Here is a 27,083-nt window from a genome sequence, read left to right as displayed (position 1 = left end):
TGATAGGCCCTTGTGCTGGAGTCTGATGGAGATCTGTTGACTGATGTCCTCAGTGAGACTCAGACTGACACCTCCATGGAAGGGGTAGCAGTGTCCCAGCAGCTATCTCCTACCCAGGTGTTACAGGAGTTTGGGGACATGTTCACTGGGAAACCAGGGTGCACCCACCTGGTGCAGCACCATGTGAATACAGGACCTCAAAGGCCTATTAAGCAGGCCCCTTATAGGGTGCCTGAGAGAGTCAAACAGACTCTGAGGGAGGAGATACAGAAAATGTTGGAACTAGTTGTAATTCAGGAGTCCAGCAGTCCCTGGGCCTCCCCAGTGGTTCTGGTACCAAAGAAGGATGACAGCACTAGGCTCTGTGTGGACTACAGGCAGTAGTCACACAGAGTCTGATGCTTACCCGTTGCCTACGACAGATGAAGCCCTAGAGCACCTGGGTTGGTCTAAGTATCTTACCACCATTGATCTTACCAGGGGTTACTGGCAGGTGCCCTCGACTCCCAGTGCTAGAGAGAGATCAGCCTTTGTGACGCCTTTTGGCTTGTATGAGTTCACAAAGATGCCCAGTGACTTTCCAGAGGCTGGTAGATCATATCCTAGCAAGAGCAGGAGATTTTGCCCTTGCTTACCTAGACGATATTGCCATTCCTGGCAAGGCCACCTTCAGCATGTCAGGGAGTTGCTGGGCAGTCTACAGAGGGCAAGTTTGACTATTAAGCCCAGCAAATGTCAGGTGGATATGGCAGAGGTCTCCTATTTAGGACCTAGAGTGGGGAGTGGTAAGATCAGGCCAGAACCTACCAAAGTGGCAGCCATTCAGGCATGGCCTGCATCTGTTACCAAAAAGCAGGCGAGTGCATTTTTAGGGACAACAGGGTACTACAGAAAGTTTTTCCCCAATTATAGTACCATAGCTGCTCCCCTCACAGACCTGACAAGGAAAAACAGGCCAGATAAAATACTGTGGACCTACCATGTGATCAGGCATTCCAGAAGCTTAAAGGAGCTTTGGGAGGATGCCCTGTGTTAGCCAGTCCAGATTACAGCAAATAATTTGTTGTGCAGGTGGATGCGTTGAACCATGGGGTGGGGGCTGTACTTAGCCAGAGTTCTTCAGAGGGAGAAGAACACCCAGTAGTTTATCTCAGTCGTAGGCTCCAACCCAGGGAGGAATGCTATGCAGCTGTAGAAAAGAAATGTCTATCCATAGTGGGGGCACTGCAGAAACTTCAGCCTTATCTGTATGGAAGGAAATTAGTTACAGACCACAATCCCTTAACATGGCTACATCGAGCCAGACATCAAAATGCCAAGCTACTAAGGTGGAGCCTAATATTGAAAGCATATGATATATCAGTGCAGCACCACAGTGAGGTTAGCAATGCCAACGCAGATGGACTCTCAAGACAGGGAATGGGGTAAAGTATTCCCAGATAGACTAAGATACAAAAACTATACAATTATACAGATAAGGGACACTATGGAATGAAATATGGACTTTAAATGTGTTACCTATTTATATTGTGTCTTGTTGTTGTCCACCTTTAGAAGAAAATAATTTTTCATAAACCTGAAGATTGGTGAACAATATGATATTGTATAGTTTTTGTATTAATTGTTTGTACTACCTATAAATATACTATTTAAAGTTGTTTAGCATTTCAACTTGTAGATTGGATCATACCTCGTTTCAGTTTTGAATAGAGATGCAATACAACCAAGTTATTATATTTTGGCAACTATAGGAGCATAATTTTTATGTTTTGAAGAACTAGCAGTGGTAATGTTTAATATAGTCTTGCTACAACAATATCTTTGAGTAATTTTACTATCTTTATTTAACTTTATTTATTGGTAGGCACACTTAATTATAATATAGCTACCTAGAGTGGAGTATACCAGGAATGGATAGCCTATTACGTATATTGCCTATATTGCCTATAAATGCTGTTTACATAATTCCTATACAAAACTCACATTAGTTACGTTGTGTGGTTTATATAAGTCATAGCAGTCCAGATTTAATAGCACATAAAAGCCACTTTACTTTATGCATTTTTTATATACTTTTATATACTTTTTTGAGCTGTAGTGTGTTAATAGAAGTGTTTCCTCTATTCATACAGTATATATATTTTGTATTGCAAACTAGTTAATAGAATTTTAAATGATAATATACTTCATATGAATATAGAGTGTTAATAATTAAATAATTATACAATTTTGTATTTTAGACTATTCGGAGAAGGATGAGTACCGGTAATTCACCGAGGCATTTTATGCATATATTTTATAAAAATGTATTTCATATGGGGCAAGATAAAATATGCGCGAGTTTACAACAAAGATGGCATTTTGCATTGTATATGTTTCAATATTACAGCCACTTGGTGTATATGGTTATAGTTCTTGATTATTGTTATGAATGCACATATGCTAATCCAGATGGAGCTAACATAATATTATTTTTATTATTTTTACCGTTCTACACTATGGAATTGTATATTGGGAGATGTTTTAGCCTTAAATAAAACGTTTAGATAGAAATATGTACTCATATATTTAGGAAAGGTTTTTGGATGCATTTTGAATGTTTTCATTAGCGTTTATTTAGGATGTTAGTTAATATGTGTAGAAAGCACATCAGAGTTTTTAGTCATGATGTATCTTTAAAATTGTGATTACCTAAGATTACATCACTGGTTACATGATGATTTGATATAAAAGGCTGATTGAAAAGATTTTTTTAAAAAATAACGGACTGAAGAAACATTTGTGAAAGCGCTAACCTCGTATATGTTTATTAAACCAGTTTTTACAACGAAGTTTATCGAACTAGTTATTTATAATGGATATTCATCTTTTATTTTGAGTGGATTATATGTCACAAGTGCATGACATTACGAGGAATAATATCCGTGGTTACCCCATAGCTTGGTGTGTATACGTTCAGTGACTTTCTTATATTATTGGAGGCTACGGGGTATTTACTCTGCCAGGGGACTTTTGCATTATCGGAATATATTTAATAATAAATAACAGAACACAGCGATACTTAATAACTCAATCCAGTGACAACAGATTTCAGGATCACAGGAAATACTTTAAAACAACATTGCAGGACAATCTCACATAAATACAGAAAATATCTAGACTAATCTTGCTATATTCCCATCTATTTCTAAGAGAAATACTATGATCTAAGTCTTACTTACAAAGCAAGGACAAGTGGTGGTGAGAGGATGTTGTCAGATCCAAAACAAGATACAAAATGCCCTGACTTTCTCTCTGAGATGGTTCTTAAATTACTATCAAATATTTCTTCTGGATCATCTCAGATTACATCATTCTTGTCACCTCTGCCTTAATTCCTAGGCTAACAGGAGCTAACAGAATTTAACATATCTCTTTCAAAAATACTTATCTCTTAGAAGCTTACACTTATCTCTTAAAAGCTTGCCTGAAACTGGAAGTCATAAAACAATTACAATTTTTACATTTTAAACCTAGTAATTATTTTTGTCTTCAAGACAATAGAAAGAAACTATAGCTGTAGACATTCTGTATTCTAGCTGTGATAAACACAATTTTAAAACAAGTATTTTCTCAGAGTTTTGCAAGTTAACTCTGTATATCCCAATTTCTACTATGAAAACATACATTTGCACAGACATATAGTTAGGGTTGCCACCTTTCCAAATGCCCAAAGTGGGACATTTGTGCTACAAACATCAGATTTTGCAGGGCAAAACATACCCACGGCCAGTACAAAGGACAGAACTTCAGTGTTTTGCCTGAATAAAAGTTTATTCTTGTAGCATTTTAGTTCCTTATTCTGTTTCTTATAACATTTAGATGTTTCAGATACAGAATAACTGTTTAATGCAACTATTACATAAAATATAGAAAATAATTTTGTCCTAAAAATCTCAGGACATTTGCCATTTTTTCACATTTTTTGCAGGACACAACTGCCCAAAGAGGGACTGTCCCTCGCAAAGTGGGACAGGTGGTAACCCTACATATAGTCCATGTATATTTCTACTGTTTTTCAGCAGGGTGCAGTGTGGTTACATTTTTGAAGCTCAGCACATATACAGGTTACTTAAATTTGTAGACAAGCCTATGGATGTTATGTTGTCCTATCTTGCTTTCATTCTTACTGGTTGGGTTCGGAGACAATCCTCGGCTCTGACTCGGCCAAATAATAAAGCTCAAAGTCTTTCACTTGGCTTGTGGCTGAACACCTATCCCATCATGCAGTGGTGTAATTCCCCAGATCTTGTTTGCCGCGTAAACAGATTGGAGGTTCTTCATCTTGGCCGTGGCTAAGTGTTGGATTTTTTTCATAAAAACGTTTTTATTTACATATAGTTATTTGTAATTAGTTAGTTACATATATTATACTATAGTGTGTTTTTTCACTTTTGCTGTTCATGTTTCTTATATTTATATATTTCGCCATTTTTGGTTTTGTGATTGGCTGTCGCTTCTTTCATCAGGCCTTTTTCTCTATCCTGTTTAAATTGCTAAACCTGTATCTTCACGGTTTTGTTGGACTTTGTTGCTGGAGCACTGTTTAAGTTAGAAGTACTTCTAATCACTGACTTTGTAATGATGTTGTTGTATTCCCTTTCCCCGAATTGGTAGTTAGTTAAGATTGTTTCCGTTTAAGTTAGAAGGCCAAGCGCCCATTTAAGTTAGAGGGTAAACCTAACTTCCTCCCTTTCTAGACTAGTTGTTTAAAATTGTTTTGCAAACTTTCATTTACAAGAAACATGTAACTTCTGTCATTCCTTTAGGTCTAGGGTTTTACTAGAGAGGTAAAATAAACTTATTGTAAGAGGGCTTCTGCAGTCTCATTTCACTGAAAGTTTAGAAAGTCAGATCACCTACAGTAAGCCTAATTCTCCATCTAAAATTGACAAACCTACCAAGAGATCTTCTTCATCTTCTTTTGGCCATTCGGAACTGCCAGAGAAGACAGCAAAGACTACTCAATCGGATCCAAAGCCTACTGCATCAGACAAACCAAGCTCCTTGGCACCACAGATTTTGGAGCAGAGAGAGACTCAGGTTTGGAGCCGGTCTCCAGAATTGTTAATGGTCTCCCCTACTCTGAGATCTCCCATTTTACACAGATCTCTCTCACTTACCCTTTCCTCTAGGTCTTCCAGGAGCCTATTGGTTGACTATGTGGATAGGGTGGTGGACAGATGGCTGAAGTTACTGGCGCTGACAAAACTGTTCTGTGCTCCAACCCAGTTGGTTTCAGAGCCAATAAAGTCCTTTTTGTCCACGTTAGTGCCTCCTCCGAGCCAAGCTGGAACATTGGAACCAGCCTAGTACCCACTGTAGTAGAATCTTTGGTGCCAAGACCTACTCTAGGGATTTCGGAACCATTGTCTGCTCCGACATCCTCAGTGCCATCCCGGATGTCTAGGAGCCGAAGCTCTCTGGTCGGGTCCGGAGGGGATGCTCAGACCCGAGATTCTCTGGTTTTGAACTTGCCTCTTGGGGCTACAGCATGGGTGAGCTCAGCTCCTACATCAGGTCTGGGGCTGGCCCCTTTTGTGACAGAGATTCCCTCTGCTTCTTTAGAACCGGAGGTGTCCTCAGAGCCAGGAGGAACAGCTTTTGAGCTGATGAGGAGTGTGCTGTCCCCCCTATAGCTCTACACAAAGGTACTGGCATTCTTCCCCCTAAAGCACCAGCTTCTATCTTCTGGGCCTCAGGGTGCCCCATTGGGTGAACAACACTATTCCGAGACCTCTCCAGAATAGCCTTCTGAAGAGGCTTCCTGGAAGAGACTTTGCAAGAGGAAGCATCTGGACTCACCAGATGAGTCAATCACCTTGGACACTGACCACGAGGAGTCAGAAGGGTCCCCACGGTCGCCCTCTGAGGATATCTCCTTTGCGGATATCCTAGAAATCTTAAACAGAGAGACGGCTGGAAACCCATCAACCCTTCTGATGAGGAGTCAGTGTACCTGAAGGCCTTTAGATCTCAACCTTCAGCCACCTGGGTGTCTCCGCCTTTCAAGGAAGTCTTGGATCTAGTTAGTCGAAAGGAATGGGAGATTCATTGGAACAGGTCACTCAGAGGCCAAATGAATTTATTACAGCTCCAACAGACAAAGAATTTCTTACAAAAGATGCTATGGTGGTGGCAGCAGCCACTAAGAAGGAACTTCCCAAAACTTCCTCATCTGTCCATTCACCGAACAAGGAGTCTTGAACAATGCACAGATATGGGAAGCATATTTTTTCATTAGTGACATTTGCCCTTAGATTGCTGAACTACCTAACGCACTTCACTAGGCTTCAAAAAGGTCTCCTGAAAGAATTAGGAGATATCTTCAAGGTACATTAGCTGCAGGGTTCTCAGATAAGGTATTCTCTCAGCTATCCACCTTAAACTCTGTAGTGGACTCCTCCATGAGATTGATGTCTTATGCAGCGGATGGAGCAAGTAGGGCAGCGGGTTCAGGAGTTTCCCTAAGGAGACACTCCTGTCTGCGCTTTTGTAACTTTGCGGAACCTTTCCAGCCTAGGCCCCGTGGAAACAGACCTCCCAGACAACAGTCCTAGGGGTTGCAGAGATCTAAGCAATGGACTTCCTCCACTTCAAAACCAGGGAGTTCTAAGCCACTCCCTTATGGTAAGAACTCACAGTGACTCACCCCCTCCCGATGCCGCCTCTGCCCAGCTTCACATATGCCTAGGAGGAAAACTCCTGGGCCACCATTACCAAGGACCAATGGGTTCTGAACATTTGGTCTCAGGGGTACAGATTCTTCTTCCACACCCTTCCATCCCCAAAAGGGTTCCCAGATCTACCACCAAATCAGTGGGCAGAGGCTCAAAAGCAAATCCATTTCCTTCTCTCCCTGGGGGCAGTAGAGCACTCTCCTGCAGAGCAGATAGGCCAAGGCTTCTACTCCAGACTTTTTCTGGTGCCCAGAAAAGAGGGCACGCGGCACCCCATCCTCGATCTATCCATTCTAACCACCTTCCTGGTGATCCCAAAATTCATAATGCTCACCCTCCAGCAGTTGCTACCCATGCTCTCCAAGGACGCTTGGCTAGCCACCCTGGACCTAAAAGAGGCTTACCTTCACATTCCCATCAGGGAGACCTGCGGAAAATATCTCTGGTTCAGGGCAGGATCTCAACACTTTCAGTTCTCTGCACTTCCCTTTGACTTATCTACTACTCCCAGAGTTTTCACAAAATGCCTGGCTCTGGCCATTGCCTTTTGCAGACAAAGAAATATTCAAATTTACCCCTACTTAGATGACTGCCTCATTCAGGTAGACAGCCAGGAAAAGCTGCTCAAAGACCTGGCCTTTGTAAAGGACCTACTAACCTCCATAGGGTACACAATCAATGAAAAGAAATCAAAACAGGTACCCACCAAAAGGATAATCTTCCTGGGAGCAAGTCTGGACACAGCATCCCAGATTGCATGCCTCACACCAGAGAAACAAATTTTCTTATCAACTTACTTCTCTCAAATGGCTACCAGGCCCCAGCTTTCTGCAAGGAAAATCCTGCAAGCCCTGGTGTCATGGCATCCTGCATACTCTTCATTCCATATGTCAGACTGTATATGAGGAAACTTTAGTGGTATCTAAAGAGCATTTGGTGTCAACACTCCCAAGCCTGCTCCCACAATAAGGGACTGCCCCTCTCCCCACTCCCCACTGCCCAGACCCTCACCACAGATGCATCAGACTACGCTTAGGGTGCACACCTGGATGGCAGATGCATACAAGGCCAATGGAACTCCCAGCAACTCCCCCTGCACATCAGTCAAAAAGAGATGATGACTGTGCAGCAGGCCTTGATAGCTTTCAAACCCCTTCTCTTTCCAGGGGTTCTCCTGATCAAAACAGACACCACCACTGTGATGTGGTACATCAACAAGCAGGGAGGGACTCACTCCTACCTGCTGTGCAGGCTGGCCATAACCCTTTGGTTCACAGCCTCTTCCATGCAACTACACCTGTTAGCACAATACCTGCCAGGCTCTCTCAACTCCTTGGCAGACCAATTAAGCAGAAAGCTTTTGGACCCCCACGAGTAGCAGCTCAACAGAAACACTTTCTTTGTAATAACTCAGAAATGGGGGACCCCAGAGGATGACCTTTTTGCCTCCCACACCAACCATCAGCTCAGCAAATTCTGCACCAGGGAGCATCACTGCATGTCATAGAAAGTGGATGCTTTGTCCCTTCCCCTGGGTAAACCTCTCGGTTTATGCCTTTCCTCCCCTATCTCTCATTCCCAGGGTACTGCTCAAAATAATGGAAGAAAAACCAAGGACCATTCTCATAGCTCCAGACTGGCCCAGACAGCACTGGTACCCCTTGCTGCGCAGCCTGTCTCTGCTGCCCCCATGGAATCTTCCTCAGATTCCAAACTTCCTAACCCAGAGGGAAGGGGAATTCATGCACCCCCAATTGCAGACACTCAGTTTGGCAGCTTGGCTTATACCCTGACACCTGACCAATCTGCCACCCTCAGTAAACAGGTTCTGGATGTTATCCGAGAGGCCAGATGCCCTAGCACCAGAAAGTCTTATGCAGACAAATGGAAAAGGTTCTGCACCTGGATCCAGGTTAAGGGGACCAATATGGCACAGCCCTTCATCCCTTTCATCCTGGATTATTTAGCTGACCTACTACACAATGGTCTCCCTTTCTCCTCTATTAAAATTCATGCCTCTGCTATTTCTGCTCATTTTCCCACTGAGCAGCCGCTTTTTCACACCTTCTAATTAAACAGTTCCTCAGAGGGGTTAGCAACTTGAGGCCCCTCAGAAGGGCACCAACACGAGCTTGGGACCTTAACTTTGTATTGGAAAAGCTCATCCTGCCTCCTTTCAAACCAGCTTCTTCTACAGAGCTAAAATTTCTCTCCTGGAGGACAGCCTTCCTCCTGGCCATCACTTCAGCCAGAAGACTCAAGAGCTGCAAGCACTCATGGCTGTAGTACCCTTCATCTTCCATGCAGACAGGGTATCCCCCAGAACTAATCCATCCTTCATGCACAAGGTGGTGTCCAGAGTGGCTCTCAACCAATCCATCCATTTGCCAACCTTCTTTTCTAAACCTCAAAACAAGGGTGAAAGGATTCTGCACTGTCTAGATGTGCACAGACAGCTCAGATACTATCTGGACAGGACTAAACCCTTCAGAAAATCTGATCAACTGCTGGTTAGCTTTGCTTCAGGGTCAGAGGGCAAAGCCATCTCCAAGCAAACCATTTCCAGATGGATAGCACACTGCATCTGCTACAAACAGCATGGCAAGCCTCCCCAAGGGGGTCAGGATGCATTCCACCAGATCAGCCTCTACCTCTGCAGCTTTCCTCAGAGGAGTCCCCACCAGGGACATCCTGGAGGCTGCCACCTGGACATCTGTTCACACCTTTACCAAGCATTACCACCTGTCTCTCTTTTTCAAATCCAGGGCAGGGTTTGCCGCTGCAGTTTTGCAGAGCATGCTAGCCAGCCCCCAGCTTCCTTGACTGCCTCCACCCATTTCCTCAGCTTTGAGAATCTACCCAAATGTAACGACTGCAACAGTGAAACACAAAGAACAAAATACAGTTGTATACACTTACCATAAATGTAGATGTTTGAGAGTTTTCACTGTTGCAGTCCTAGTTTCCCTCCCTCCATCCCCCTTTTACTCTTTTTGTTACCTTTCTTCCTTGTTGTTCTCCTTTCCTTACAAGGGACATATTGGTATTCATTTTCCACTGGTGGGGTTCTGCCACCAGAGCCTGGCCTCCTACTTTGGGGGCTCCTGACAGGTTAGAGCAAGAAAAACTGATGTAATGGCATCGGCTGCCTTCCTTTATACCACTAACGACCTGATGTCAGTCCTCAACCAACAGCAACCGATGCAGAAATACTAAGTCTCTGGTATTCGGGCCGGCCGAGGGCTACCCTGGCAGGGATAACCCAAATGTAATGACTGCAACAGTGAAGACACTCGGACATCTACATTTATGGTTAAGTGTACACAACTGTACTTTCTATATATCATCAATAAATGCAGCAGCACATAAGAATAATGGACTGGAAAGAACAGAACGGTCCTAACAGCTAAAGAGAGTTTTTACTTGTTATCCTTAACTGAGGAGCTGGGGAAACACACGCACGCTGCTTTTACACTGCTGCTGCCCATAAACAAAGTTAGTGAATCAGCCAGTCACACCCCTCAAGCCCTCAGCCAATTCTGACAGGCTGCTCACGAAGCTGACATCATCGCGCATGCCTCTGCACGTGATGACGTTAGCAGAAAGTTGTGGAAAAAATAATCAAAAAAAAGCTGGGAAATTTGGGAATAAAGGGGGCCACTCGGGAATTCATGGCACCCCATTATTTGGACTTCAGAACCGGTAAATGCCGAGGAATTCGGTACGGTTGAGAGGTATGATGAAGAATTTTCCTTTCCTACCATAATCACTATAGGACCATCTAAAATTTTGGAAAGACTGCTTAAAAATTCTGAAAATTAGCCAGACTTGCCTTCTAAAACTGGCCTCTGTTTTTTTTGTATCTGAATCCGTTTACTACCCACCATGTTTTCTTCACAGAGCATTCCCTGTCATTGTGAAAGGAGTGCAGGTTGTCTAAATGATAACAGGGACATTATGTACTGTGATTTGATATTAAGGGACATCAAGGGATATTGTTTGGACATACTGTAACAGTAATCTGGTACAGCTTGCATCTGAAAGGAATGTCTGTGTGACTTGCTTTCTGTAGCTTATTCTGTTTCTAAAAGGCAAGTAAATAATTTTTGCTCTGGGTTAAGAACTTCACTGTACTGGAGAGTGCTGACTCTACCACAATATCTAGTCAAGTTCCTTTACAGACTTGCAAGATTAGCAGATAAAAAACAATCAACACACTTGTGACATGTTTCTTAGACATCCAGGTGAGAGCTAATGACATGTTTGATGTCTTCATCCATAAGAGTATCTTCCTTTACTGAATAGTTTTTCTCATCCCTTGCTAAGATATTATCTTTAGCCTGTGCAAGTCAGAATAGCTTGAGGAGTATGCACGCAGCATAATGGAAGTATTATTTAATTTTTAAAAGATCTGTTATGTGTTTTTAGACATCCCTTGGGCCCCTCAGGGTACTCTGACACCCACCATTCTTCCTAATCATGGAGTTATGTGATGGTGCATGTGTTAGTTTTGGCTTCAAGATCTGGAATTTGATGCTGTCATGGTGGAGTTTACATTTTGTTTGTTTGACTGTATATATTTTTCTCTTCATACTTTAGCTTCTTTTCATAACCCACACATGTACTGTTTAGACCTATTGACTGTCATAATAAACTGGTCCTACATGTGTGTGATTGTCTGAGGAGGCTAAATCCACAAGTTATGTTACTCTGAAGGATATAACAACACAATAAGTGATACAAGTATAAGGTATATAGTGTATCATTTTCTTATGTTTGTTGTGGGTTTTGGTTAACAGTAATGATCTATATGCCTTTATTGAATTATATAGTATCTAGTTATATGATTTCTTTCTGCCTGTCAGTCTTAATGCATTTTTCCTTATATTTTAGATCCTCAATGTCAGTGCTATTGTTCTGGCTAATCTCTGTGTTTCCTACATCATGACAAGTCAGAATGAAGAGGTAAGTGACAAAAGCTGGGTAAAAAAAAATCTGCATGTATAATGCAAGTGATACATGTTTAGCAAGCAGATCCAAGTATGTCTGTGATACAGTGTATAATGTTACAAGTTTCATGGTGCACCACAAAGATTAATATTTTTGAACTGAAAGACTTACTATCCCTCAGTTGATTCATTACAAAGTGTTTGTTTAGTCTGGGTAACTAGCTAAGTACCTTGACCTTGAAATTAATTCTTAGACACATATTTTGAGAGTAACATTAGATAAAACAAATGTGAAAACATTATTTAGCAGTACAGAAAGTTTTCTTGAATTTATGATGCAGTGCACTAGTATAATGTGGCAGAAAATAAGGTAAATTGAAAGAAGACTGAGATAGCAGGGTGTGCATATGAAGTGCTGCCCATTTCCTTCCTTTTTCTTTTTTGTTTTTTGTCTTTATCATAGGAGCATAGGATATACAAGGCAATTGGTCCAGAGGTCATGTACTCCTCGCCAAATAACCACCCTAGGGCCCCACCACATCTGCCAAGGAAAGGGGAGCCCTGGACTTCCAAGAATGCTGCACACTAATCAGTAGGTTGAATTGAGCTCTCCCAATATGAAAAAAAGTGAGAAAAGGTCCAGTGAAACTATCACTTTGGGTCAAATTAGGTTAGTGGCTAGTAATTATAGTGTCTGGATGCCAACAACGAGGAAATGTGGAGAACCTAAGTGAACACCAGAAAAGAAATGGATAAAAGAAAACTTTGGCTGGGAAGACTCTTGTAGCAGTTCAACAAAACTAAGTTCAGGTTTCAGTTTTGGTACAGAATATGGCTTCCATTAATTTAGAGGAAAAATCAATCAAATGCACTGAGAGGTGTTTAAAATAAATAAAACATTGAAAGAATATATTAAGTCAAGTAGTAAAAGATACAAAAATATAAGAAGCTTTAACTAGATGTTCAGATGAATTGATAAAGCTGCAAAAAAATCAGTGGTTGAAAAGGCTGACTAAGCATAAGGCTTCTCAAGAAGAGCTGTTTCAAAATAATAGAGCTAAAAGCCAGAGCATGCAGTGAAAACCTGAGGTTTTCTGATGTACCTGAGAAATTGGAAGGGACAGAATGTAGGTAAGTAACTGAGCAGGTGTTCTGTAGCAGGATTTATTAACTGACAGAGCACATTGTGTGTATGATTCAAATATGGCCTTGTGAAAACAGCCAAGACCAATAATAATAATAATAATAATAATAATAATAATAATAATAATAATAACAGTAAAGATGCAATCATACCAGCAGAAAGAGTTGCTCCTAACAGAACTGTGGCAGAAGGGAAAATTATTGAAATATTAGGACACTGGAATATTTGTGGAAAATGACTATTCACTGTACACCAGATCAAAGAGAAGCTATTTTATTCCAGAAATAAGGGAATGCTGAGAGGCAGATGTAAGATTCAAGATTTTATGTCCATCTGTCTTCAGAATATTTTTTCCTGAGGATTAAAGACATTTCTGATTCACAATAGGCTTAGGAGGAAATAAAAAAGATTATCAAACAAAACTTAAGATAGCAAAGAGAAGGGGAGTCTGCTTCTGATTGGTTTAAGCTGTAGACAATATTTTTAAGCAAATAGACAAATAGAATAAGAAATAGAATAAGACAAAATAATAAATGGCATGGGGATGGTAAGTTTCTTGCAATTGCAAAGTTATTAGCTTTTTTACCATAGCAAATGCTCTCTGTGAGAGACAGGAAGTGTGTAGATGTAGGCAGTTGGCCATGGGAAGTCTTAACATTATGATATGAGGGAAATTTACAAAGATTTGTTCATGCAACTGCAATGTTAATCACTGCTTTTTCTCATTGCTGATTGTGCAAGCAATTAATCTTGAGAGTTCTAAGAACTTTTCACTGAGGTAAATGTAAGAGGTACAATGTAATTAACATTTAAAGCTACAGTGACATGCGATTCAGTGAAAAATAACTACAGTTTTAAACTTTGGGAAGTGAATAAGTTGCATACGTAGTTGCCTTCCCAGCAGCCTTAATACTTTAATGCATTCAATATAGTAGTGCACAATTTAGTTTTATTTAAAGGTACCCAGTTGTCAGTGGACTTTTATCTAGACCTAAAGTTAATGTTTACTGAAAGCATACAAGCTTTTTTTTTATAGCTGGAGGGGTAGTAGAAATAAGAAGAGAACAGATGACAATCAATTTAAGTGGGAATACAGGCTGTAATGTGCACTTTAGCATCATTGACCTTAATTTTAGATTAAATAATGTCTGTGGGTACAGCGGTTTGTTTGAGACAACTTCTCCTATCTAGAAGAGTAAACTTAATTTGTTGAAAATGTTCATAGTTTTGTGTGTTTCTTCAAACGTAAAAGGAGATGGGGGTTCTGAAATGTATTTGTTTTGAGTATTTTCAATTAAAAAAGGCATGAATTGTGTGACATGTTCAGATTGAAATGAGAAAAAGCAACTACCTAAGATACCAGCCTGCTAAACATCAGTGTGTGCATACAAGTCAAAAGTTGAAAATACATTCAAAAGAACTATGAAAGTAACAGTTTTCTATTATAATGGCTTCCATATCCATATTTTCATGGAGTGTAAATGGCCTTCCATGTATAGACAAAAAGTATTGAATTATGTTATGAAATGCATGGTGCAAATTGCAATCTTGTAGGAGACATATTTGGAGAGAAATGAGCATGTTAGACAAGAAGAGTTACAGATGGATATTCAGCAGAATATCGGGGACAAAGGAAATTAATAATGTTCATTGCTAGAAAGGCTCTTATAGTGATAGAAGATCCTATAAGAAGAGGAGTGATACAGTCATGGTCGAACTGTGATAGTAAGAGGCTGTTGCTAGGAAAGAAGGATTATGCTGCAGTGTATTCATATATCACCAAAAACTGCTATTATGGAACATGAAGATAAAGTGCAAAGGATGTTTACCATTTCTTTTTTATTTTAAGTATGTCCTCATTGTATAAAGTGAGTTTTCTTAATTTGAAATGTGTAGTTTTTTTCTACAATTACTTCAGTGCACCTATAAAAGTTTAATAGAAGTTTAACAACCAAGTATGTGTTGACAAACTAGTCTGTCACATTGCTAAAATAGTTTAATGAAGTTTTTTACTTTAGCCATGTGACTGAGTAGTTCTTGAATGCATGCTTGGTTGTTGGTTTGGTTTGCTTGTGTTATTGTGAAGCTGTATTTGGATTATTAATAAATGTTTACGTTTAATAACTAAAGTTTATGTTTACTGTATGCTGAGCAACTGCCCAATTACTTCTTGATTCCATGTCATCCAGACCCACCTTCTAGTAATGCAGTAGTAGAGAGAAGCAGTTTGTAGTGGGTAGGCATGTTTTCTGTAGCAGATTTCATAACAAACTAATCAGAATTCAGCACAATCAACTACTTGGTCAGGCAATAAATGAGTAAATAAATAAACACAGCTATATTAAAGTGAAAGGTAACAAAAATAAGATAGAACAGGATAACATTCTTAGTAAGGTGTTTAGTGCTTGGCATACAGTGTAATAAAAGCTGTAAAACTAGTAAATTGTTGTCTGTCGCTGGATTGATCGATCACATGTTGGGAGAAAACTACAACTGTGTGAATCAACTCAATGACAGCCGTACTATACATTGAGTTTGTATGGTAAACTGCAAGACATTAGTGCTGGAAAGAAAACATTTGGAATAACTTGTGCATATGTGAAGATGAAGACAAAGTAAAGTGATTATTCCACAGTACGCAACAGTTTACTCAGTGTGATAAACAAGTTGTTTGCTACAGTTTGACATCTGTGTTATTACACTGTATGCCAAGTACAGTAAACTTTACTAGGAATTTATGTGTAGTGCATGGAGTGCCATAATTATGCTCCAAAATTAGGAAAATGATAAACTTGTTATATTCTTCCCCAGGGCAAGACTTAAACTTAACAGTGCATTATTTTTTTAGCTTGGACACAAAATCTAAATCACCTAAATATAGTAAGGGCTTATTAATTCTAATACTATTGGTTACCAAAAAAGCAAGTTTTAGAAAATGGAAGTCAGCATCTAAACCAACTGTAACTGAAGTACTGAATACTATAAAGGAGATAAAAGAACTGGAGGTGGATCTGTAGAAAAGAGAAGGAGCAAATTATGCAGACATAAATGGAATTTGTGGGAACAATATATGCAGAATAATGTTTAGGAGGAGGGGAGGTATAAGGGAAGGCATGAATTGAAAAATGTATGTAATGTTGGAATAAATGAACATTATTAAATTATTAAAAAGAAAAGCTTTGCATGCAACATGAAAGCAATGAGAAATATCACTGTGGTTTGTTTTCTTTTCTTTTAATGTACCTATGTTGTTGATGTTTAAAAAAATTAAGAGTGAAGCCCATAAGTCCCAGAACAGAATTAAGGGTACCCATCCAATTGTTTAAGCTTATTAATTTTATGTATTTACTTATTTTTTGGTGACTGGGTTGGTCTCCCTAGGCTAGTGGACTCTCTTCAGGGAAGAGCTGATGTGGTAGTTATACTACTAGGGAAAATTTGGCCAGGGCATTGAGGAAATTCACCTTCACTTTTTGATAGGTGTTGTGGTATATTTTACGTCCATCTGAACTACCACCCAATTCAAGCAGACGAGACCTTGGCTTAATGTCTTATCTGAAGGAAGACACTCAAGAGTGCAGCAGCCCCTTTAATGGTGCACTGCAGTGTCAGCAATCCAGTAGCTACAGTGAGAATAGAAAGGACAGCCTTCTGGCCTTCCAGCACCAAAGGCAAGTGTGCAGCCTATTGTGCCACTGACCCTGACAAACAATGCGTTAAGGAAGACAAGGAGTTGAATTGCTTGATTTAAAAAGAAAGTCTGTTCTAGGGCAGGGGGAGATACTTGGTCATGAAACTTTCCCTCCAACAAGTCATATTGATCTGCTTCTGGTATTAGCTGCAGTGTGTGGCCTATTAAGAAAAAGGAGATTGGACTAACAGTATCTTTTCTGATGACTAAGATGTGTGAGGCCAGAGATTCTTTAGGTAGCAAACCCGGAGGCTTTTTGCATTTTTTTTGTGTATCTAGTAAGGTACATTCCATTGAGAGCATTGTATTTTTTTCTGAGTCTGACCAGGAATGGGTAAAGGGGTGTGATCACTTTAGTGGATTTAGAAGAAATGCCTTTTTGGCCATTAGTTGCAAGTATAGAATGTTTTTCTGACCACTGAGGCCACATGATAATCAAAGGATAGAGAACTATGTACCCAAGTAATTAGATTCCCAACCACCATTTGTCTAGATAATAGGTTGTTATTGATGCTGCATACTGTAGTGGCATGCAGTTTCCCAAAGGAGATCATACTGCATTTCTTGGCATTTAGTTTCAGACCTTTTTCTGTGCACCAGGTGTTTAACAAGCAAGCATTTGTTTTGAAGGGTGTTTGTATTGGTGGCCTCTCATTTTATCAACAGCAGATCAACGAAAAGCTGCCAGTACAACATTCTTCAGCAGTGTTGTTTTTTTCTTTTTTTTTCTCTTTATCAACTGTTCTGCAACCTATGAATATGTTTATATAAGTTCAGGAACAGTGAATGTGCAGGGTGGCTTGCCTGCATGCAAAAAAGTAACTTTCAAGGTTTACTGAAAATTGTTTTGGCAATTTTTTTAATCTATCAACATTCAGTAAACTTGTCAGTGAATCAATTTGTTGTAGTAGTAGGTCCAACCTTTTGAAATCTCTGAAGAGTGTGGTTTGTTTACTGTGAAAATGAAGGTTCTGAGAGTAAAAGTTACAAGTTGGTGGTCAGGCTTAACCACTGAGGGGGCAACCAAGGGAATGGAACAGGAAGAGGCTGTGTTAGTAAAGTCAAGATTGAGAATGTATTTGTTCCTGATGGGTTTAAGGACAATTTTATTTAGGGCATTTTGTTAACTGAGCCCAGAAATCACTGAACAATAACCTACATTGAAGACATGGGTGCTTCAGTCAATGTAGGGGGCAGTTGAAGTCACCAAGGATTACGGTGTTATTGTTTATAGAGATATTTTCAAAGCATGTCAGGATTTGCAAATGTTCATTTGGGTTCATGGAGAGAGCTCGATAACAAGACTTGTCAAGAGTAATCTGCAGTTCCAAGAACTCACTATTAGAGTCTCTGGGAAGTAGTCTTGAAGAGAGATGGTCACTCACAAACTCCAAAACTTCACTTCCATTACCATTGAAAACATGTACAGAACTTGGGCCTTCAAGGAGTGCTTTCCTTAAAACTGAACCTTGTCTGTAACTACCCATACATGGACATGTTCTAGATGCAGACATGCCTCAATGCCAGGGAGTTTATTGTTAAGACTCCTGGAGCTCAGAAGAGCCACCTTGATGATTTTCAGTTTTCAATTTGATGTTATTGTCTGGTTGAGATGTTCATTGATTCAACTTTGCTTTAAAAAGGCACTATGTGAGCAGTATGTGGAACCCCTTGGCAAAGCAAGATCCTCTTAGAATGATACCATCTACATAGCCAGTTGTTTAAGCCAACTGTCTTTATAAATGTTTGCATCATTTCTGGTGGGGTGAGGGGTCTGATGAGAATTAACTATATCTGATACTTGCATAACAAGTTCCAACATGTTCTTCTGTTTATCCCCCAGAGTTTTGCAGACCAGGTCATTTACTCATACATGAGCTATAAATATGCTGTAGTCATACTTAGTGGGGGAAAAGGAACTAAGGGCCCATTTTATGTCAGCGATCATGACTCCTGAGAGGCAGCTCACTGTAACTCTGTCCTTGTCTAGCCTTCTAAGTGTGGAATCTGTATGTCTGACAGTAGAGTCGCTAATTACTAAAACATTTTTACCAGAAGCTAATTTAAGATTCAAATGTATGCTGATTGTTGATGACGATGTTGTGATGCTTACAGTGGAAGTCTAAGGGGGCTTTCACTTACACTTCATCTTACCAGCTATAAGAGGCCTGGCTAGACTTTTCGGTGGTATCAATGTAAAATGTTTTTGTGCTGTCAGTTTGAGGTTATTGTATTTGTGTGGATAGGAGGGTGGCAGTGTGATGCTGAGCAGTAAAGGGGTGCCTCTATGTTTGCTATTCATTCGCATATTTCACTGATGGTATCAACTGTGTTGATTAGGAATTATTTCAGTGAGCATGAGACAAGGTCCTACATTGCCTCAGAAAGCCAAACGATAGAAGGCTGCAGTGGAAGGGGGTCTGGTCTGTTAACCCTCCATAACATCCAGTGCTTATTAGTGGAAAGCTTTGAATGGGTAGTTAAGGAAGGCATAAGCTCTTAAAAGGAATTTAAAACGGACTGAGAAGTGTAACACAGTGGTAAAGGTTGGAGGAGGGTGCAGTAGTGCAGTAGAGGTTTTTAACTAGATGTGGGATTTAATAGAATCCCTATAGTTCAGCAGTGCAGTGCAGTGCATCTAGCTGAATCAAATGATTTAGGCCTTGTAGAAAAATTTGCAAACACATATAATCCAAAGGAAGATTGCTGGGAGTACTGTCTTGTGAAAATATTGAATATTAAGTCATTAACATCTAGATTCAGTGAAATTGCATACCTCATGATTTGCAGATTTCCTTATGAACAAGTTTTATTTGAGGTAAATTCCTGAGAATGCAGCATTGTTAACCTACCCTTAAACAGCTGTATGTATCTTGAAAACTATATTGTTAGAAAGAAAGTTAAAATATGAGAATTCTTCAGCACACACTCCACTTTAAAATGGTAATGTCAGCATGTTTGCCAGACAGAATGGTGATTTTTTTATTGAATAAGAAATTGGGTAATACGTAGTTTTATTGTCATGCTAACAACTATTAATATATTTTAATCATAGTTCATAGACTCCCAACTATCAGTGTGACATTTGATTTTGCAGGTGTGGTCTTAAGTTTGCTCCAAAGGAGTTTTGTAGGTGTCAGTCCATTTTTGAGATATTTGCATGTATATTTTCAAATTTAATTGATAAATAAATGTAAATTTCTACAAAGCAGTGCTAGCTAGTTAGACACCAACTATTAGTTGAAAATTCTCTAATGCTGTGAATGCTTTCAGTTGATACCATGGAGTACCATATAAATGCCCTCTGGTTCAAGTTATTGATATAATAACATATGAAATGCAGTCATAATCCGTTCAGAAAATAACGCAGATTTTCTCTTGTACAGGGCATTCCCATTTGTGTGAGTAGCCATTTCTGACCTCTATGGTGACTGGGCATGTGAAATGTTGTTCGACAATGCATTCAGGTGGACAGTGCTGGAGATATTTGCATAGTATGATAGTTATCATGTAATATTTTATTACTAAGTAAGCATAAATATATGCAAATTGGTGGTAGTCAGCAGGTATTAGTGACAACAGTTACAGCAATATATAAGTTTTCATCTGATACAATGAAGCACCATATATATTCTAGCAGGATCAAGCTATCAACAGAAATATTTAGGTGGCACATATTTATAATGTAGCATAAACAAATCACACTATGCTCTTAGAGTTTCACTGTTGCAGTCCTAACATATGGGTTATTCGGCTCCCGGTAGCCCTCAGTCGGCCCGAATACCAGAGTCCTTGGTATATGACGTCGGCTGCCGTCGGTTGTAAACTGATGTCAGAACGTCGGGTATAAAGGGAGGAGGCCGACGCCATTTCCTCAGTATTTCTTGCCACGGAGCCCAAAGCAGATGCAATTCGCACTAGTGCTGGTCAGCCGTTTACCTTCTTTCTGCATTCCGACTACCAAGTTTAAGACGCCTTCAGATAAGTACCCCATTGGGGATCCTCTTTTCTTGCTTTAACGAATGTCAGATAAAGTTAATAACTGTCTTGCCTGTGGAAAACAGATTTTGCACTGTGATTTTCATTCCTATTATATAACTTGTTTGGGCCTTGAGCACGACGTCCCTAACTGTGATCTCTGTGCTTCCTTCAACCCGCGTACCATACACCGTAGAGCTAAGATTTTATGTAAGCATTTAAGAGTCTGGCCTAAGTTTGTCAGTATGGTGTCTTCTGGTCTCCTGACTTTGGATATACCTAGGAAACGGAAGAACAAGGACTGCGACAGGCCTAGGGTTAAAGCTGCTGATGAGCCAGTGAAATTGGTCGTCGGCCCAGTGGTAGCTAGTGAGGTACTTTCGCAGTCCCTACAGTCCGCAGTATTTCATCCACAGGCCTCTGCCAAGACCTTTATGAAGTCCTCCATGCTGCAGGCTGCTAACTTGTCTTCACACCCTCCGCCTGTCGCCACCTCAGATGGGTCCAGAACTGCTATGCAGGCACCGGCTTCTGACGCCTTTTCTCTTCGACATGAGACCAGAGCCAGACGGACTAACGTAGCTCAAACTTCTGCATTTGCTAGGCCTCCTGAGTCCCTCCGTATTACTAGTAAACCTTTCAGCCGCAAATCTACCCACAAGCGAGCATCAGCCTCCTCTCCTGTGCCTCAGTCCCATTTGGTAAAGATGGCTGGTGATCTTCTTACCCTTATTAAGGGCTGTCATCCCTCCCTTCCAAGAGGGCTAGGGAATTGTCTTCTGATGTTTTGTCTGAATCAGATTCTGAGGTTTCCCGTATTTCTGCTGGTGAGGAAGGAAATTCTCAACTTTTTTCTGGCTTTGAGGATTCTGTTGCTGAGGATTCTATCCCCTCTGCCTCCCGTCCAGAAGATTTTTCCTTTGGGGATACTTTGAATACTCTTAGGGAGCACTTTAAATGGGAAAGTCAGGATTTCCCTCAGTCAAAGAAGAGGCTCTGGGAATTTTTAGATTTGCCACAGCATAAACCTCTGGCTATCCCTCCTGTTTTGGAAGTTGTGGATGATGTTTTCATAGAAAATTCTTTAACTCCTAATTATGTTCCTCCTGCTCCCAGAAAACCTGATAGGTATTATAGGGTTCCTGATTCTCATCAATTTCTTTTTCGAAACCCTACTGCTGATCCTGTGATTATTTCTCAAGGTCCCAAGGGTGTTAGGGCTACTACTGCTAAAAACCCTGTACCTTCTGATAAGGAGTCTAGGGCTTTGGACAGGTGGGGAAAAAAGGTCTATACCTCTGCAACTCTTGCCGTTAGATCTGTGAATTGTCTTTTTCACATGCTTAAGTATCAGCAGCATACTTTGGAGGGTATTAAGGCTAAGTTTGGGGCTATTCCTTCCATGTCAGAGAGCAAAGACTTACAAGATTTGCTAAATTCTGACACTCTGGTTAATAAGCATTCTCTTCATTGTGGTTTTGACAACTTGGAGGCTTCCTGCAGAGCAACAGCCACTGGTTCCGTTATTAGAATGCATGCTTGGCTTAGGGAGCAGCCTCTTTCTGAACCTGTAAAATCTAAATTGCTGGATGTTCCTTTGCACAAAGACAACCTTTTTGGTAACAAGGCTGAGGAGGTACTGAAAAGTTGGAGGATAAGGCAAAATCTATGCAAGCTATAAAAGATTTCCTTCAGGTTCAGCCTCCTCGGTTTAGTAGGCATTATTCTTCCAAGAACTGATCTTTCCCTGATCCTGACAAGCAGGGTCACTCTAGGCCTAGGGGTTTCAGATCTTCCAGAGGGCAGGCTTCTGCCCCTTAAAGGACTAAACAATGGCATCCTTCTGCGGCTAAATCAGGAAGTTCTAAGCCAGCTTCCCAAAGCAAGCATTCTCAATTACTCCGGCCTTGTTGTGCCTACCTCTGCCAGCCCAGGGTTTCCTTTGGGGGGAAGGTTAGCCAGGTTCGCAGGGTAATGGTCAAACATCACAGATGACAAATGGGTACTCAACATAGTAAACCAAGGTTACAAATTTTATTTTCACACCTTCCCTGTTCTACAAGGTTATCCAGACATTCACAGAACTCTGAAGGCAGAGGTAGAGAATCAAATTTCTTTTCTACTGACTATGAGTGCTATAGTGCCAGTTCCTGCAAATCAGGCAGGCCTAGGTCTTTACTCAAGACTTTTTCTGGTACCCAAAAAAGGGGGCACCTGGCACCCTATTCTGGATCTGTCTATTCTAAACACGTTTCTGGTGATTCCCAAATTCAAGATGCTCTCTCTTCAACAGTTACTGCCAATGCTGGGCAAGGATTCATGGCTGGTAACTTTGGATCTCAAGGAGGCTTATCTGCACATCCCAATAAGGGAAAGTTGCAGGCAGTTTCTTCGTTTCAGGGCTGGGGAGCAACACTTCCAATTCTCTGCACTGCCCTTTGGCTTATCTACTGCTCCCAGAGTTTTCACAAAGTGCCTGGCGCCAGCCTTGCTTTTTCCAGGCAGAGGAACATTCATATTTATCCTTACCTGGACGACTGTCTCATTCAAGCAAACTCCCCAGAACAGTTAAAAAAGGATTTGGACTTCGTGAAGAACATTCTCACTTCTTTGGGTTACACTCTTAATGAGAAGAAGTCAAAGTTGGTTCCTACAAGGGAGATTGTTTTCCTGGGAGCGAGACTGTATACAGCCACCAAGATGGTATTCCTCCCTCAAGACAAACAACAAGATCTGTCAGCTTATTTCAAGAACTTTGCAAACATGACCCAGCACTCTGCAAGGCAATTCCTGCAAGCACTGGGGTTCATGGCTTCATGTATCCTGATGATCCCATATGCAAGGCTGCATATGAGAAAACTTCAGTGGTACCTCAAGAACCTTTGGTGTCAATACACACAGGACTTAGACTTGATTCTTCCCCTTATTCCCTGTCTACAAATGGAGTTTCTCTGGTGGGCGACAGCCTGTCCTCAGAACAAGGGTCTGCCTTTCCGCCCACCACCTGCCAGCCAGACTCTCACCACAGATGCCTCAGATTATGCATGGGGGGCACATCTGGAAGGCAGGGGCATACAAGAGACTTGGAGCACCCAACAGATTCATCTGCACATAAACTTAAAAGAATTGATGGCAGTGCAGCAGGCCTTGCTGGCTTTCAAGAACCTACTCTACCCTGGGACTCTTCTGATCAGGACAGACAACACTACAGACACAGCCTGAAACTATGGTCCTTAGCAGCTTCCATGGGCATACATCTGATAGCCCAGTATCTTCCAGGGAGGCTAAACTCCTTGGCGGATCAATTGAGCAGACATGTTCTGGATCCTCACGAGTGGCAACTGAACAAGATCATTATCCATTGCATCACTCAGCATTGGGGCACTCCTCAGGTGGATCTTTTCTCCTCTCTCACCAATCATCTCCTTCCAACCTTCTGCACCAGGGAGTTTCACGACAAAGCATGGAGAGTGGATGATTTGTCCTTCCCATGGACACAACTCTCAATTTATGCCTTCCCCCTCTGCCTCTTCTTCCCAGAGTGTTGCTAAAGATAAGGGATGAAAAACCAAAGGCTATTCTGATAGCACCAAATTGGCCCAGATAGCATTGTTATCCCCTTCTTCGCAACCTTTCCCAAGCTCAGCCTTGGCATCTTCCCCTGGTACCAGATCTGTTGGTTCAGGAAGGGGAAAAGTTTCTTCATCCTCATCTTCAAACTCTGCATTTAACTGCCTGGCTAATACTTTAAATCTTTCCCAGCAGGTGGTTGAAGTTCTTCATGAGGCCGGGAGGCCTAGCACCAGGAAATCCTATGCAGATAAATGGAAGAGATTATGCTCTTGGATGCAGGCTAAAGGAGAAGATTCTTCCCAACCATCTCTTTCCCTCATTCTTGATTATATAGCAGGTTTGCTTAATGGTGAACTTTCCTTTTCTTCAATTAAGATTCATGCTTCAGCAATTTCTGCTCATTGTTCTTTTGAGCAACCTATTTTTTCTCACCCCTTGATGAAACAGTTCCTGAGGGGAGCTAGCAATCTTAGACCTCCCAGAAGAGCTCCTACTCCTGTTTGGGATCTTAATTTTGTCCTGGAGAGGCTTACTCTTCCTCCCTTTGAACCTGCTGCCTCTGCAGACTTAAAAGTTCCCTTCATGGAAGACTGCCTTTCTTTTGGCTATTACTTCCGCCAGAAGGGTTGCGGAGCTGCAAACCTTAATGGCAGTAGAACCTTTCATTATTTTTCATACAGACCGGGTTTCTCATAGGTTCATAGGTTCATAGGTTCATACTAGGCTATCTGCCCGAGGGCATTTACAAGCCTAGCCCATAGTTTTGTGGCTTACGCCACCCCTTTAGTATGGGGAACTATACCCATTATTTTGCTGTGCCTCTGTTGAGCAGTGACACTGAGGTAATCCCTGGGGTATATCTGCGATCTCCCATCCATTGGTCAAGATTTCTCTTGAACAAGGCCAGCGAAGTGCTCTGCCTCACATATACCGGGATTTTATTCCACAGCATAGGGAGTCTTTGGGTGATGAATCTATCCCTCCAGCACGTCCTATTAATAGCCGTGTCGAGGTTTAAGTCTCCCGCCCTTGTGGCTCTGACGGATCTAGATTTTTTGAGGTGAAGCATATTCATCAAATCTGGGTTTGACATGGCCTTGTATGTTAGGCAAAGGTCACCTCTGAGCAAGCGTGGCGACTGAATAGAGCTGGAGTTCTTTCAGTCGGGCAGCATAGGACAGATGTTTGAGACCCTTTATCCTTTTGGTGAGGAACTTTTGTGGCCTCTCCAGCTGCTGCAAGTGTCGGGTCAGATACATTCGAATGGGGCATTGTACTCAATCATTGGTCTGATGAGTGATGAGTATAGGGAGACTATGACCTCCCTTGATCTAGATGAGAATCCCTTCATGATAAGGTGGGCAATGTAGAAGGTCTTCCTAACTACTTTAGCTACATGGGTGTCGAATGACAGACTACTATCAACCTGGGTCCCCAGGTCCCTGATAACTTCTTCTGTACTCAGTGGATTGCCATCTATTTGGTAGCTAGGGGTAACCTTGTTTTTCCCGAAGGGTATGACTATGCATTTTTTGGCATTTAACTTTAGGCCATGGCTCTGGCACCAGTTATCCGTTTCTGTGAGACCCTTCTGAAGGATATCTGTGTCAGATGTGTTTTCTACTATGGCGCCCAGTTTGCAGTCATCTGCAAACTTTGTCAGCCATAACCCTCCTGTGTTTGCTTGTACTTCGGAAAAGTAGATGCCAAACAAGAGTGGGCCCAGGACTGAGCCCTGTGGTACACCACTTGTGACAGGCTTTGAGTCTGACATGGCGCCAGCAACTCTGACCCTGTGGGTTCTGTCACTCAGCCAGTTTGCAACCCATCTTGTGATGTATGGGTTAACATTTAAGCTGATGAGTTTTTCAATGATACCCGAGTGGGGTATTGTATCAAAGGCCTTCGCCAGATCGAGGTAGGCTGTATGGACTGCCTTTCCTCATCAATGGCTTTGGTGACTGTTTCAAAAAGTCAACCAAGTTTAGAAGGCATGATCTGCCTTTGACAAAGCCAAACTGGGATGGATCCAAAGTCTGCAAATTCCTATGTCTTTATTTATGAGGTCCATTATGATCCTCTCCATGGCTTTGCAGATAAGGCTTGTCAAGCTAATGGGCCGGTAATTTCCAGGGTCGGTGGAGGCACCGCCTTTGTGAAGTGGGACCACAGTTGCAGTGCGCCACTCCTGGGTGTATCCAGAGGTAAGACTATGATTAAACAGCTGTCCTAGCTGTGGGTTTAATTCCTCGTTGAGTTCGTGGAGCACACAGCCGGGGACACCATCAGGTCCCATGGATGCTGTGTTTTTTGCCTTGGAGAGAGCAGTTCTCACTTGGGCGTTGGAGATGTTTGGGGGGCTGCAATCGCTTGGTATAGATATCTCTCCTTTTGGGGAGGGGAGAAGTTTGCACTGAACCTGTCAGCCAGTATGTTGGCAATGTCTGTAGGATCAGTAATCTTCACATTTCTCTGAGAACTAATCCCTCCTTTATGCCTAAGGTGGTTTCCAGTCTGACACTTAACCAGTCTATTCATCTGCCTACATTCTTCAATAACCCCAGAATAAAGGGAAAGGATTCTGCACTCTGTTGATGTGCACAAACAATTGAGATTTTACTTAAATAGGACTAAACCCTTTCAGAAGTCTCAGCAGTTGTTGGTTAGTTTTGCTGCTGGGACTCAGGGTAAAGCTATTTCCAAACAAACCATCTCCAAATGGATTGCTCATTGTATTCATTGTTGTTACCTGCAGCATGGAAAGGCTCCCCCCCAGAGTATTAGGACCCATTCTTCTAGAGCAGCCTCTACCTCTGCAGCTTTTTTGAGAGGTGTGCCTACTAAGGACATTCTACAAGCAGCCACTTGGTCTTCAGTCCATACTTTCACAAAGCATTACAACCATCTTTATTTTTGTAAGTCTAGGGCTGGTTTTGCCTCTGCAGTTTTGCAAGGCCTCCTTACCAGTCCTTAATCTGTGATTCTTCTTCCACCCTTTTGTTTTCTTCCTGGACTTTGGGAGTCAACCC

The 27,083-nt window shown here is 41.4% G+C and overlaps 1 protein-coding gene across 2 annotated transcripts in view; it reads left to right on the top strand.

The window, feature by feature from the left end:
• Nucleotides 1-27,083, top strand: part of LOC122816772 (tetratricopeptide repeat protein 30A) — a 2,782,581-nt gene that overhangs the window by 2,136,790 nt on the left and 618,708 nt on the right. For both annotated transcript variants that reach the window (XM_044089788.1, XM_044089789.1), the window contains one exon: nt 11,613-11,684. In XM_044089788.1, coding sequence (XP_043945723.1) covers nt 11,613-11,684 — 72 coding nt within the window. The remainder of the gene's footprint in view (nt 1-11,612; nt 11,685-27,083) is intronic.

The sequence above is a fragment of the Protopterus annectens genome, chromosome 12.part0, assembly GCF_019279795.1.
Source record: "Protopterus annectens isolate FY-2018-M chromosome 12.part0, PAN1.0, whole genome shotgun sequence".
Taxonomy (NCBI): domain Eukaryota; kingdom Metazoa; phylum Chordata; order Ceratodontiformes; family Protopteridae; genus Protopterus; species Protopterus annectens.
Note: the sequence above shows the minus strand (reverse complement) of the source record. Positions and strands in the feature narration are given on the sequence as shown.